This window comes from Pipistrellus hanaki, assembly GCF_964339955.1.
Source record: "Pipistrellus hanaki genome assembly, chromosome: 7".
Lineage (NCBI taxonomy): Eukaryota > Metazoa > Chordata > Mammalia > Chiroptera > Vespertilionidae > Pipistrellus > Pipistrellus hanaki.
This window is the reverse complement of record NC_140509.1, coordinates 15,734,425-15,750,682: the sequence shown is the minus strand read 5'-3', so window position 1 is coordinate 15,750,682 and position 16,258 is coordinate 15,734,425. Positions and strand designations below refer to the sequence as shown.

Here is a 16,258-nt window from a genome sequence, read left to right as displayed (position 1 = left end):
TCCCAGTTGGGGTAGGTTCAATCTGGTCCGGGTTGGGGAGCGTTTGGGAAGCAACCAATTGATGTTCTCTCTCTCGTTCTCTCTCTCTCTCTCTCTCTCTCTCTCTTTCTCTCTCTCTCTCTCTCTCTCTCTCTCTCTCTCTGAAACCAATACCCTATCTAATAAAAGAGTAATATGCAAGTTAACCATCACTCCACTACACCCACCAGCCATGCCCACCAGCCAATCAGAGCGAGTATGCAAATAAACCAAACCAAGATGGTTACAGCCACAGAGAGCAGGAGGGAGACTTGGGTTTTGCCTGCCCTTGCCAGTCTAGGCCTCCACTCAAGGCTACAGAGTTTCAATTATAGAAGGTAAACAAATCCATACAGAAATGGCGGCAGCCATGGAGCTGGAAAGAGGGAGGCTAGGGTTGCCCCCAGCAATGGAAGAAGCAAAGCTTTCCACACTCCCTGGCCCACCCAGGCCTCCGCTTAAGGCTACAAAGTTTCAATTATAGAAGATACACAAACCCCAAAATAAATGGCTGTCCACCATGAAGTGAGCGGGAGGCTTGGCTCTGCTCCAGGCTACAAAGTTCCAATTGTAGAAGATAAATAAATTCCAGATACCAGGCCTCCACTTGGGTCACCAGAGGGCATGGCTGGCCTACAAACCACCACAGGCCCCTCTCTCAGTCCACCCCATGCCCCAAGGAAACCCCCACCCTGATCCAGGACATTCTTCAGGGCAAACCAGCTGGCCCCCACCCATGTACTAGGCCTCTATCCTATTTAATAAAAGAGTAATATGCAGATTGGCCATCACTCCAACACACAAGATGGCTGCCCCCATGTGATCAAAGATCCTGCCCCCATGTGGACACAAGATGGCCAGCAGTGGAGGGCAGTTGGAGGCAATCAAGCCTGCAGGGGAGGGCAGTTAGGGGTGATCACGTCGGCAGAGGAGGGAAGTTGGGTGCAAACAGGCTGGCAGGGGAGCAGTTAGACATCAATCAGGCTGGCATGGGAGTGGTTGGGGGTGATCAGGCTGGCAGGCAGAAGCGGATAGGGGCAATCAAGAAGGAAGGCAGGTGAGCAGTTGAGAGCCAGCAGTCCTGGATTGTGAGAGGAATGTCCGACTGCCCAGTGGGATTGGGCCTAAACGAGCAGTTGAATATCCCTCGAGGGCTCCCAAATTGGAGAGGGTGCAGGCTGGGCTGAGGGATATCCCCCCAGCCCCTGTGCATGAATTTCATGCACCGGGCCTCTAATTTTAAATAATTTTAAAAAACACTTTCTTTGTTCATCCATAAGAAATAACTCCTCATCTATTACAGTTTCTCACGACATTGCAGCAATCAAGTCACACTTTCAGTCTCCACTTCTAATTCTAGCTCTCTTACTATTTCCACCACATCTACAGTTACTTCCTCCACTGAAGTCTTGAACTCATCAAAGTCACCCATATTGATTGTAATCAACTTTTTTCAAACTCCTGCTAATATTGATATTTTGACCTCTTTCCATGAGTCTAGAATGTTCTTAATGACATCTAAAATGGTGAATTCTTTCCAAAAGGTTTTAAAACTTCCTTTGCCCAGTTCCATCAAAGGAATCACTATCCATGGCAGCTATAGCCTTTTAAAATGTATTTCTTAAATAAGACTTGAAAGTCAAAATGACTCCTTGACCACAGGCTACAAGGTGTATGTTGTATTGAGAGGCATAAAAACATTAATGTCTTCATACATCTCAATCAGAAGTCTTGGGTGATGAGGTGCATTGTCAATACGTAGTTTAAAAGGAATCTTTTTTTCTAAGCAGTAAGTTTCAGCAGTGGGCTGAAAAAAATTCAGTAAAATGTATTGTAAAAAGAATATGCTGTCATGCAGGTTTTGTTGTTCCTTTTATACAGCCTGGGCAGAATAGATTTGGCATAATTCTTGGGGGCCCTAGCATTTTCATAGCAGTAAAGGAGCACTGATTCAACTTAAAGTTACCAGCTACTCTTAGCCCCTAAGACAGTCCTTTAAAGCCAGGCAAGGACTTCTCTCTAGCTATTAAAATCCTAGATGGCATCTTCTTCCAATACAAGACTCTTCATGTACATTAAAAATATTGTTTATATAACCATCCTTCATTAATTATCTTAGTTAGATTTCTGGATAATTTGCTGAAGCTTCTACATCAGATGGCTTCTTTCCTTAAACCTCATGAACCTCTGCTAGTATCAAACTTTTCTTCTGCAGCCTCCAGATCCTGGTCAACCACTGAGCCATACCGGTTTATTTTGAAAGTGTGAAGAAAGTAATCCAAATTGTGCACTGTTGGTAGGAATATAAATTGGTACAGCCACTATGGAAAACAGTAGAGTTACTAAAAAATTAAATACATAACTACCTATCATATGACTGAACAAATCCACTTTTGGGAATTTATCCAAGGCACAACCATGTTCAATGCTGCATTATTTACAATAGCTAAGATATGAAAACAACCTAACCTTCCATTGAATAAATGGATTTTTTTAAAGTGATATATATATAGTACACACAACAGAATACTATTCAACCATAAATTGAATAGTATTGCTATCTGCATCAACATGGATAGAACTTGAGGGCATTATGCTAAGTGAGATAAATCAGACAGAGAAAGACAAATACCCAAATATCATAAGATCTCACATGTGAAATCTTAAAAAAAATAAATAAAAAATAATTTTAAAAAAATAGCTCATTGAGGGAGAACTGATTGATGGTTGCTGGGGGAAGAGAGAATGGGTGAAGGTGTTCAAAAGGTACAAATTTCCAATTAAAAAATAATTAAATAATATACAACACGGTAACTAAAATTAGTAATACTGTACTGCACATTTAAAAGATGCTAAGAGAGTAAAACTTAAAAATTCTCATTACAAGAAAAAATTTTGTAACTACGTATATAGGTTAACAAATACCCTAGACTTACTGTGGTGGTTATTTTGCAATATATACAAATATCAAATCATGTACAACTGAAAGTATTATGTTATGACGTATAACATAATAGAAAGAAAATTAAAATATAAAAAGATTAAAATAACAGCAGCAGTACAAAAATCCAGAGAAAAAGTATTCTAAGATGGCCCAGGCCAATGTGGCTCAGTTGGTTGGAACATCATCCTGTACACCAAAAGGTTGCAAGTCCAATTCCCAGTAGGGGTGCATACAGAAGGCAACTGATAGATGTTTCTCTCTCATATCAATGTCTCTTTCTCTCTCTCCCTTCTTAAGTCAATAAATATATTTTTTAAAATACGTGACTTATTTTAGCTCCAATATGTAAAAAGCTTGGAAGATGTCACTCTCATCCTTATCCTTACAAGGCAAAAAGCTAAACAAACTGAAAATCAATGACTTTCTTGGAACCCATCAGAGAAATGAGGACACAGAGCAAACCACCACTTCAAGATATAGAAGGGTAGACATATTCAGAGAATCACAGCCATCATCTACTAGATCACATTCAGTAGAAACCATTAGAGCCATAAACTGGGAGAAACACTGTTACCAAGTCTCCCAAAGCTGTTGTAACAAACTGACACAAACCAGGCGACTTAAAATACAACACTGTTCTCTCAGTTACTGCTCTGGAGGCCAGAGCACAAAATCAGGGTATCCAGCAGGGCTGTAACTTTCTTTTTTTAAAATATTTTTTATTGATTTTTGTACAGAGAGGAAGGGAGAGAGATAGAGAGTCAGAAACATCGATGAGAATCATCGATCAGCTGCCTCCTGCACACCCCCCACTGGGGACATGCCCGCAACCAAGGCACATGCCCTTGACCGGAATCGAACACGGGACCCCTCAGTCCCCAAGCCGACGCTCCATCCATTGAGCCAAACGGGTCTCGGCAAGGGCTGTAACTTTCTTAAGACTCCAGGGGAGAACGGCTCCATACCTCTATCTTGGCTTCTGGGAGCTGCATGCAATCTCTGGAATTCCTTGGTTTGCCTAATTCCAACCTCTGCCTCCAGCTGCATATGGCCTTTCCCTAATATATCTCTGGGATCTCCCTCTCCTCTTAATAAGGGCATCCCAGTCTTTGGATTAACGGCCAATCCTAAACCTAGGATGACATCATGTTCAGATCCTTAGTTACATCTTTAAAGATTCTATTTTCTAATAATGTCGCATTCATACTTACCAAGAATTAGAACTTAACCATTACTATTTGAGGGACAAAAAAATTTTTTTTAAAAATCAATCCGTCACAATGAATTCCTGGAGGCTGAGTGTGGAATATCATGAGTGGGAAACTTCTGGGGACTGTAGTCTTAAGAGAATCCCACACTTTTGTGGGCTTTACTTCCAGGAACCCCATCCTGTTCTCGCCCTGAAGAGCCCATGGATATGTCTTTGTAGTTCTGGCAAAGAGGAAGGAAAAAGTAATCACTGTGAAATAACCAAGAACCAAAGCATTCTCCAAAACAAAGACCTATTCTCCAAGGAAAAGACCTTATCAGAGACTTTCCCACCTGTGGAATGGGCATTTCTCAGATTCCAGTCCCTTCTCTTCTGTGTTGGGGTAGAAGGGAACAACAACTAAGAAAGGCTTGTAATGGTCACAGTCCCAGAACAGAGATCCACTAAGTTTGAGATTTAAAATATTATAGGATGCTTCCTCTCTCCTAAACCTTACCGCCATACCAATTGAGTTCCAGTATGAGTTAATTAATGCTGAAATAGCTGCACAATGCAGATACTATCTAGAAAGAGTTCTTAGGGAAACTCAAATACAGCAAGAGAAACAATAACAAGGACACTAAAGGAATCTGAAGCCTCTGGCACCTATAGCTAAAGCAAATATTAAAGTATAATCCCTAGCTAAATTAATATAAAACCTTACACTAAAGACCTATTTACCTCAGCAATTACTGTCTAATACATCATGTCCAACTGTCAACAGAAAATTATACATCATGCTTTTTATTTATTTTTATTGAATTCAGAGGAAGGGAGAGGGGGAGAGAGAGAGATAGAAACATCAATGATGAGAGACAATCATTGTTTGGCTGCCTCTTGCATGCCCCACACTGGGGATCGAATCCATAACCTGGGCATGGGACCTGACGGGGATTGAACTGCGAACTCCTGGTTCAGAGGTAGACACACAACCATTGAGCCATACTGGTCATGCCACATCATGCTTTTAAGAGGCAAGAAAAGACACAAATGCAAAGCAAGCATCAGAGCTGGACTCAAATAATTTTTGGAATCAGACAGGTGATTTATTATTTTTTTAAATAAGTTTTTGTTGATTTTAGAGAAAGAAAGGGAAAGGGAGAGAGAAAAATCAATGAGAGAAACATCGATCGGCTGCCTCCTGCATACCCCCTACTGGGGATCAAACCCAAAACTTGGGAATGTGTTCTGACCAGAAATTCAAACAGCAGCCTTTTGGTGGATGGGATGACACTCAACCAACTGAGCCACACCAGCCAAGGCCAGACAGGGAATGTAATACAACTATATTAATATGGTACTAGTGATAATGAAAAAAACAACAATATGCAAGCACAGTTAGTAAAGTAAGCAGATGAATAATCACGAGGAAATACAAGAAACAAAAATCTCTGTAACAGAAATAAAGGATGCCACTGGTAGGTTCAACAGCAGACTAGACTCTACCATGTACAGAATCAGTAAGCTTGAAGATAGGTCAATAGAAATTTCCCCAAAAAATGCAAAGAGAAAAAAAAATTAAAAAAGCAAACAACTACATTAGCAAAAAAACTAAAACAAAAACAAAAACATAACAGAACATCCAAGAACTGCAATTTCAAAAGATATAACATATCTGTAATTGGAATAACAGGAAATTTTCCAAAATTAATAACATACACCAAGCTACATATCCAGGAAGCTCAGAGAACACAAAATAGGATAAATGTAGGAAAGTCTACACCTATGTATACCATATTCAAACTACAGAAAACCCAGGACAGAGAAAATCTTAAAAGAAACCACAAGATAAAAGCCTAGAGAGGAACAAGGATAAAAATTCCATCAGCTTCTTTCTCTTCAGACACTCAGGCAAGAAGGGAGTGAAGTAAACTATTTAAAGCACTGAAAGAAAAATAACTACAAATTTAGCTATTTCCAGTAAAATTAGCCTTCAAAAGTGAAATAGAAATAAATATTTTTCTTAAACAAAAACTCATTGCCAGCAGACCTGCCATGAAAGAAGTATTAATAGAAGTTCTTCAAGAATCTTGCCTACCTTTTTATTTTAAGTGCTTTTGTCTTTGCTAAAGACTTAAATAAACATTTACCAAATTCAAACCAAAGTATTTACTAAGAAGATAAAATTCTAACTATTTTTCTGGGAAAAAAACAATTAATATGGGCTATGACTGATTAAAAAGTAGAAGTGTTTGTGGGGAAGAAATCACGTTAATAGCTATTAAAAGTCCTTCAGAATTTTTTCATGTCATAGAGCTCACTGGAAAGCTAATAAAAGATACAAACCCTTTAGCTGTAACAATTCTATCAGAAAAATCTGTTAAAAAATTCTTAAATATATTTTTATTGATTTTAGAGAGGTAGGGAAAGGGAAAGAAACATCAATGAAGAGAGAGAACCATGGATCTGCTGCCTCCTACACACCCCACAATGGGGATTGAGGCTGCAACCTGGGCATTTATCCTGACCGAAATCCAACAGTGACCTGCTGGGTCATAGATCAACACTCAACCACGGAGCCATGCTGGCTGGGCCAAAATTTTATATTTATAACTGATAGGCTTCTGACATGTTTTCTCCATATCATTTCTGAGGACTACCATATTCCAATAATTATTTGTGTTCTCCTTTTGAGCTCTTGATCAACAGCATTCACTCAATTGTAAAATGTAACTCTTAATCTTATTTATTTCTAAAGATACGCAATCTAAACTGAAAGAACAGCTCTCTTATTTTTAAGGCTAAATTATACTTTCAAGTAACAATCCAAATGCCATTCAAAGGCCTCAAATTCTCTCACACAAGTAGGCCAAGTGCCCAAAACCACATTTTATTTAGAAGACAGAATGAGCCGAAACCAGTTTGGCTCAGCGGTAGAACATTGGTCTGCGGACTGGAAGTTCCCAGGTTCGATTCCGGTCAAGGGCATGTACCTTGGTTGCGGGCACATCCCCGGTAGGGGGTGTGCAAGAGGCAGCTGGTCGATGTTTCTCTCTCATCGACGTTTCTATTGTAGCTCTCTCTCTCCTTTCCTCTCTGTAAAAAATCAATAAAATATATTAAAAAAAAAAGAAAAAGAAAAAGAAAACAGAATGAAACTCCAGGCATATTATATATAATACACAAAGTTGAACCTTTTTTTTCCCATTAAAAATATACTTGCTATCCTACATAATAAAAAGTAATATGCAAATTGACCGCACCTCCGCTACACCCACAAGCCATGCCCACCAATCAGAGTGAGCATGCAAATAAACTCAACCAAGATGGCTACAGCCACAGAGAGCAGGAGGGAGACTTGGGTTTCCCCAGCAACAGAGGAAGTCAAGCTTTCCGCCTGCCCTTGCCAGTCTAAGCCTCCACTAAAGGCTACAAAGCTTTAATTATAGAAGGTAAACAAATTCCAACAGAAATGGCTGCAACCACAGAGAAAGCAGGAGGCTTGGCTCCACTCCAGGCTACAAAGTTTCAATTGTAGAAGATACATAAATCCCTGATACCAGGGCCTCTGTTTGGGTCGCCAGGGGGTGTGGCTGGCCTGCAAATCACCACAGGTCCCCTGCCCAGGCCACCCCACATGCCAAGGGAACCCCCACCCTGATCCGGGCGGGACACCCTTCAGGACAAACCAGCTGACCCCCACCCATGTACTAGGCCTCTATCCTAACTAATAGAAGTAATATGCAGATTGACCATCTCTCCAACACACAAGATGGCTGCCCCCATGTGGACACAAGATGGCCACCACAACATGGCCAGCAGGGGAGGGCAGTTGGGGGCAATTAAGCCTGCAGTGTAGGGCAGTTAGGGGTGACCAGGCCGGCAGAGGAGGGAAGTTGGGGGTGACCGGGCCTGCAGGGAAGGGCAGTTAGGGGCAAATAGGCCGGCAGGGGAGCAGTTAGGCATCAATCAGGCTGTCATGGGAGTGGTTAGGGGGTGATCAGGCTGGCAGGCAGAAGTGGTTAAGAGCAACCAGGAAGGCAGGCAGGCGAGCAGTTGGGAACCAGCAGTCCTGGATTGTGAAAGGGATGTCCAACTGCTCATTTAGGTTCGATCTTGGTGGGATCAGGCCTAAACAGGCAGTTGGACATCCCTAGAAGGGTCCCAGATTGGAGAGGGTGCAGGCTAGGCTGAGGGATACCCTTTACCCCATGCACGAATTTCATGCACCGAGCCTCTAGTTTAATTATAATAAATTATCATTAAGTATCTAATTCAGGATTAATCAAATAAGGACAAAAATGACTTATCAACAAACCCTAAAATAGTACAATTCCTTATAATAATATATAATTGCATAATACTTTAAAAATATTTTCATAAATGCTCCTTAGATTCACAAGCCTATAAAGTTTATACTCTAAAACTAAAACTGCACTGTCCAGCTGCTAACCACCAGCACAGGTGTTTACTGAGCACCTGAATTGTGAATAGTCCAAACCAAGATGTTCTATAAAATACACACCAGATTTCAAAACCAGGGGGGGAAAGTAAACTATCTCATTAATAACATGTTACATATATTTTGAAATAATGTACTAATTTCACCTATTCCTTTTTTAACATAGCTACTAGCAAACTTATGGGTATGTAATTTATCAATTTAGAATACTTCAAAGAACATATGTACACTTGCTTTGCAGCACCCACTGAATATAATTTTACAGTTCAACCAATACTGTTCAAGTTATTAAACAAACATTTTTAAGCAAATTAATTCTTAATGCCTAAATTTGTTTAACATGATAAAATAGTCATACAGAAATGTCTCATCTGCAAAATCAGTAATTTTTACTTTATTTACTAGAAGTATGTAACATTAATGTAACATACATGGAGTAGGCAGATCCACCTGACAAGATACTTAATATCCTAGATCAGTGGTCGGCAAACTCATTAGTCAACAGAGCCAAATATCAACAGTACAACGATTGAAATTTCTTATGAGAGCCAAATTTTTTAAACGTAAACTTCTAACGCCACTTCTTCAAAATAGACTTACCCAGGCTGTGGTATATTGTGGAAGAGCAACACTCAAGGGGCCAAAGAGCCGCATGTGGCTTGCGAGCCACAGTTTACCTACCACTGTCCCAGATCATCGACTTTCTACCAAAGAGACTTAAGAGCCACAATGAGTCAGACAGAAAGGATTAAAGAGTTTCTTTTTAAAATGACAGACCTCGTCTATGTAATAACTTGAAACAGGAGCTCCAGTTATGCAGCATTCTGTTAATCTGGTTTAAGTGGGCATATTTCTATATATTTAAATTTTGTATTATTCATTAAATTGACCCCCTCTCCCCAATTATTCCAAATTAAAGTATTATTGAACTTAGTGAAAGTAATATTGACTTAGTGAACACATAGTAGGCTCCCAATTTTCTGTTATTTATTAAGAGTGTTCAATTTTTTAAATAGAATAAAACAAGTGATGTAGTTTCTGGCATCAATGAGTTCAGGGCAAGTAAGGTCATTACATATGAAATGAAGAGAATAACAGGAGTTTCTATTTTAGCCTAGCTAGCATAGCTCAGTGGTTGAGCATTGACATAGAGACCAGGTGGTCACGGATTCACAATTTTTGGTCAGGGTACATGCCCAGGTTGCAGGACTCAATCCCCAGTATGGAGTGTGCAGGAAGCAGCCGATCAATGATTCTTTCTCATCACTAATGTTCCTATGTTTCTCCCTCTCCCTTCCTCTGAAATCAATAAAAAAAATATATTTTTAAAAATAGTTTTTATTTTGGCTTTAAACTATGGGCTTCTAAATTATCAATTCAGTTGGGTTTTGGTCCCTTTCTTTCCAGCTCTGGCCCCAAACACTACAGTCACTGGAAAGTTAATGCCAAAACAAAACAAAACAAAACAAAACAAACAGCCGGGACCGGTTTGGCTCAGTGGATAGAGCCTCGGACTGCGGACTGAAAGGTGCCGGGTTCAATTCCGGGCAAGGGCATGTACCTTGGTTGCGGGCACATTCCCAGTGGGGGGTGTGCAAGAGGCAGCACTGATTCTCCCTCATCAATGTTTCTAACTCTCTATCCCTCTCTCTTCCTCTCTGAAAAAAATCAATAAAATACATTTTAAAAATAAATAAATACAAACAACTAGTAAGTTATATTTTTGGCTGAATGAAAACTGTGAGAGAGTGGAACACCCGGACACCTGAGACCTTCAGAAACTAAAACAAAATCCAAAACAAATCAGAAGTAATGTCAATTTACTCCAAAGGAGGAAACATTTGAAGCCCAAAGGAAAAGCCTACCTCACTTGGTTTAAAAGCCAAAGTTATGACTGAAAAACAGAAGTATTACATATAGCAAGGTCTCAGGTCAGAAAAGCCCCAGTAAGATTATGAAAGAGATTCTATCTGCTTAATAATGGTATAAACTACTCTATTAAGTTTGAACATTTAATATAAACCTAAAGAAAGCTGGAAAAAATGATGTGGGGAAGGACTGAAATGGACAAGCATATGCTACAAAAAAACAATCAAGTAGGTCTTTGTAATACCCGGTCAACACCACTCTGGTGAAATCAAGGGACCAATAATTAGTGCTTTCAAGTTTCTTATTCCTACTTGCTTGTTTATTATGTTGGCAATTATGAATGCTTGACACTATTAAAGATTGTGTGTTTATTTCTGAAACTGAAGGATATACTGGAACTTTGTAATCTGCTTTGCACTGGGTCTGAAAGGAGTTGACTCATGTGAAAAATAGACAGCGGGAAAGAAAAAGCAGGAATTAAATCCCTGGGACCAAATGCACAAAGGGAATGCTAAATTGTGACCAGGGAATATCCTCAAACATTTAGATAGATGATCTCATTTCATTCCACTTATCTAGGACCATTAATGTCATGTTTATAGATCCAACTACCATGTTTCCCCAAAAATAAGATATCCTCCGAAAATAAGACCTACTTACAGGTTTCCTTCTGAGTGAAATATAAGCCCCCCATCCCCCCAGGCTAAACATGAGAGATTTGGTCCACTGATTCTGAAAGAAATGGAGTCACAAGAAATTCACCAGGAAATTCAGGAATTGGATTGTTATGATGATGTTCCAGAAGATGATGACATGATTGTCATTGAATAAATGAGTAAATTCTTGATACTGTAGGATTCACAGTTTGTCTGGTTTGTGTTGACAACTACCGTACTACCATACCGTATACAGGTAATAAATTTCCTTTATTTTCATTTAACAATAAATGCGTACCGTATTCTTCATGGAAAAATAAGACATCCCCTGAAAATAAGACCTAGCGCATCTTTGGGAGCAAAAATTAATATGACACTGTCTTATCTTCGGGGAAACAGGGTACTAATATAGACAACTAATTTGGTGCCAAGACAAAAAAATACAGGGGTCCAAATCATGTCAGTTTTACTGCTTGGCTCATCCTATATAATAAAAGCCTAGCCGGGACCGGTTTGACTCAGTGGATAGAGCATCGGCCTGCGGATTGAAAGGTCCTGGGTTCGATTCCGGGCAAGGGCATGTACCTTGGTTGCGGGCACATCCCCAGTAGAGGGTGTGCAAGAGGCAGCTGATCGATGATTCTCTCTCATCGATGTTTCTCGATGTTTCTAACTCTCTATCCCTCTCTCTTCCTCTCTGTGAAAAATCAATAAAATGTATATCTAAAAAAAAAAAAAAAGCCTAATATGCTAAGTGTCCATTTGTCAGTTCAACCAATCAAAGCATAATATGCTATTGATATGCTAAGGCCACTCAACCGCTAGCTACGACATGCACTGACCACCAGGGGGCAGACGCTTCAACCAGTAGGTTAGCTTGCTGCTGGGATCTGGCTGATTGGAACTTAGCAAGATATGCCAGACAGGCCTTGGAGCCCTCCTGTGGTCCCTCCCTTTTTGGCCAACCTCTTCGTCCCTCCCTGACCCTGATCGTGCACCAGTGGGGTCCCTCGGCCTGGCCTGTGCCCTCTCACAATCCGGACCTCTCGGGGAATGTCAGAGAGCCAGTTTCAGCTTAATCCTGCAGGCTAAACCGAGGGACCCCACTGGTGAAAGAATTCGTGCACAGGGCCTCTATCTAAAATAATTCCAATAGCCAAGCTCATCCTGGAAACAAATATCTACCTTCTATCTCTCACAAAAAACCTGGACTCTCTCTGGTTTCACTTCCCTGTGGCTAGGTCTTCAAGACCTACATACTACTAAAACCCACATCCTTCCCTTTCCCCCAAGATACCAATCTGAACTACTACTTAGTGCCTGCTACCAACAACCATCCCACTCCCACACCAAGCTGTCCTGCTCCACCTGTCTACACCCTACCTTTTGCTTGACATATCCCTCATGCTGACAAGCTGACTGTAGATATATATGGACAAACCTCTGTCCAGACTTCCCAGACCAGTTTTCTCCCCCATCTAAAAAGACATAAGTTCTATTTGAGGTCAATCTGCCTAGTAGTAGTGGATATCAAATTCTACAACTAAGCAAGTCATAGCTCAATCATCATGATTACCCAATTTACCTAACTTTCAGTCATATATAAGGTTTTATTCACCCTTTCTTTTCAGAACACAAACTGAAACGTTCAGATCTCTCACAACTTGCTTTACCAGTTTACTTAGGAAGCGATTTGCAGTTCTGTCCTATTTTCATCCAAATCAGCAATCATTACAGCTCTTTCCTTGCCTACCATCAGGCCCTTGACAAAACACCATTTCTTCATACACATTAGAAAATTAAACAGTTATCGCACTTAAAATACAATTAATAGGAGTGGATGTTCCATGATTAAGGAGGGGAGAAAAAAAATAACAAATTTGGATTATGTAGCAATAAAAATTTGAAGGTATTTTTTAAAAAAACAATAACACATGCTGTATTTTTTTAATTTTGAGAACACTGGCATTGTTTTATTTTTAAAAATATGTTTTAATTAATTTTAGAGATGAAGGGAAAAAGAGAATTCCATGAGAAAAACATCGGTGGGCTGCTTCCTGGACGCAGGCATCTTGGTGATGATGCTCAACCAGCTGAGCCACACATGCTAGGGCTTGTACATATTTTTTATTGGTAATATGGAAAGAACCAAAAGCAATTCATGTTTTATAATTTTTTATATTAAATGTTTTCAAATTCAAAACAAAGAAATTAAAAATTTTTTCATTTTGTGACAAACGGAATAAAATATCATGTAAATATTTTAAGTTGTCATCTGAAAGCATAAGAAATAAAGACCTCTGCCCTAATAGGCGTGTTCAATGGTTAGAGCATCAACCTGAGGTTTCTCTTTCCCACCAAGGGCATGTACCTGGGCTGCAGGTCCAATCCCGCCCCCATCAGGGTGTGTAGGAGGTGCATATGGAAGGCAGCCAATGGACATATCTCTGTCACATCAATGTTTCACTCTCTCCCTCCCTTCTCTCTTTCCCCCCTCCCTCTTCCTTCCATCCTCTTTAGGATGTAAAAAATATCCTAAATCCTGAGGAATAAAAAAAGAAAGACTGCTGATAACCAAGCAAATGAGATTTCTATTATAAAAGAAAACACCCTTTAAATGATTTTAATAATTTCAATATGATTACTATAGGACCAATAAATTGAAAGTATACATTCATATGGAAATGTCTGACAAATACCTTTCAAAAATTAACAACATATGCCCCAATAAATCAACCTTCGAGAAACACATTCTGGGTAGTCAAAGTGAAAGTATGCAGCAATCACACTTTACCAAGATAATTTGGCAACTCATCTAACCAGAACACAATGAAAAAGCCACTAAGAAAAGCCCTCTGGACAATCAAAACAGATACTCCAAAACCCAAGTATTGATTCATTTCCTTTTCTCAAGAGAGGATCTCGCACACTGTCTAAGAGGGTCTACTTTATTTTTCCTTTATACAGAACTACAAATATGAGCATGATCTCCACACTTGTAGAAAATTTAAGAGAACAGAGTTGGGAAGGGGGGCATTGATCTCCTTGACAAGCACACCCAACAGCAAAGCAGAAAAGTACTTAAATAACATCAAAATGCAAAGGAATCTGATCAACACTCCCATATACAATCAACAGATACTGAAGGCATGACAGTACCTGACAGACCTGAAATTATGACCCTAAGTCATCAGGAAGATTAATTACATTCTGCATTTCCCACTCAAGACAGAAAAGAATTACATATTTTGACTTCAGTATGCTTTTCATTCAAAGCAATTAAAGTGATTTGATAATTTGGTGCTTAAAGGAATAACCCCTCAACGACCCAATAAGCTCAACCGATCAATTCGAAAGGAATTCACCTGAAAGTTCTAAATACCAAAGGTTTTACTGTTTCTGAGCTGAAGAGCACTCTGTGTACAAAAGTCACCTGCAAGTCGGAGGGAGGCGGGGGCGCGTGAAAGCAACAAGCCTCGAAAACGCAGAAGAGCAAGGCGAGCGTCTATCAACACTCCGCTTACAGCATTTCCCACAGAGCAATGTGTGGGCAAGGAGGAGCCACATCAGCAGGATTTTCTACGTGTCCTGCTCCTAAATCACTTGTTCGTTTCATACATTATTCATTTGGGTTAATAGTGTGTCCGTAGGAAGCAGCTTCCAACTCTTAACAGCAAGGAGTGATAGAGCACTCACTTCATTTACTGTCCGAGACCAACGTCAAGATTGCCTTATGGCGACGCAAACTTATGCTTTAAGGTGGCACACTTTGCTTTGCTTTTTTTTTTTTTTTTTTAGCAGCTTTTTCCAATTGCTTTTGATTTTTAAAGGGCTGCGGGAGATCGTGCCTAGCCCCACGCGGCACACCTCTGCGTTATCAGCAGAGCAGCAACCCTCCCTTCCCCTCCCGGCTGCACCACACACTGCTCTCCCTAGATTCCCAACAAAACTTTTTAAGCACAAAAAAGTATAAATAACATAGAAGGCCTGGTACTTTTCCCTCCTCTAGCGAGGAAGTCTAAATTCCCAAACAGGAAACTGCTTCTCAAAGGGCTCCACACAAGAAACCCTACCAAACCCCAACCCAGTCCTCGGGGATTTAATGTTTAAATGCCAACAGACTCGCTTAGGTAGAAACGGAGTCCATACTCCGCCTTCCCTGTCCCGGAGGCATCCCCTTGCGAGTTTTTTGGTTTTTTACCGAGGGGATTGCCTTTCCCAGCCAAAAATAAAACTTTAAAAGCCTCGCCGGAGATAAAGAAGTTGGAAGTGTAAGTAACTTTGTCAGGTTTTTCGATCACCCTTCCCCATGGTGGGGTGGGGGGAGAGGAAAGGGCCGGGGAGAGAGGGCAGCTCGGGCTGAGCATAAAGCGGGGTCCCGGTGGGCGAGGAGACGCGGCCGGCCGCCCCATGCCCCCCTCGGCTTCCCCGGAGCGGGAAAAGGCGGGAAGGGGGGCGCCAGGCGCACCCGCGAGCCCTCCGGCCACCCTCTCCCCGGGGAGAGCAAGGTGGCCGGGGGCCGGCAGGGCGCAGGGGCGGAGGAAGGGCCCGGGGTGGCCGCCCCCCGTCCCTTCCGCGCGGAGACCGAGCCGGGACACCGCCCTCCCGAATGGGCCGGGCCGGCCGGGCCGGCGGCCGCGGGGAGCGCCCCGTTCCTTACCCATGCTGGGGGCCCCCGCGGGGAGAAGCCCGGCGCCGCCGCTCCTCCTCCAGCTGCTCGCGCCGCCGCTCTGGCGGCCGGAGGCGGGCCCTGCGCCCCGCGCTTGCCCCTCCTGAACTCAGGCGGGGCGAGGAGGTGCCTCCATCTGCCCGCGGCGCTGCCCGGACAGTCCCGTCGGCGCGGCCGGCGAGGGGGAGGCGGCGGCGGCGGCTCCAGGCGCCCGGCCCGCCCCCGCCCGCCCGCCCACACAGCGGCTTTCCCACCCGGCGTGGCTCCCGCAGGGGGATGGGACCGGCCGGCTCCTCTAGGCCGCTGGCTCCCCCGCGCCCAGCCGAGGAGCCCGCCCCGCGCCTCCCCTTCGATGCGCGCCGTTCACAGGGCGAGCGCGACGCCAGGGACTGAGGTGGAGACGCGGACCGAGGCCGGGAAGGTGCCGGGAGCTGGGCCCGGGGAGGAGGCA

General features: G+C 42.1%; 1 protein-coding gene across 1 annotated transcript in view; it reads right to left on the bottom strand.

Moving 5' to 3' along the window:
* The window catches only part of CD2AP (CD2 associated protein), a 99,275-nt gene extending 83,337 nt beyond the window's left edge, over positions 1 to 15,938 (bottom strand). Inside the window, exon 1 of the mRNA XM_084890505.1 lies at positions 15,799 to 15,938. Within this exon, the coding sequence (XP_084746631.1) occupies positions 15,799 to 15,802 (4 nt within the window). The 5' untranslated portion in view covers positions 15,803 to 15,938. The remainder of the gene's footprint in view (positions 1 to 15,798) is intronic.
* Positions 15,939 to 16,258: the final 320 nt, after the last annotated feature.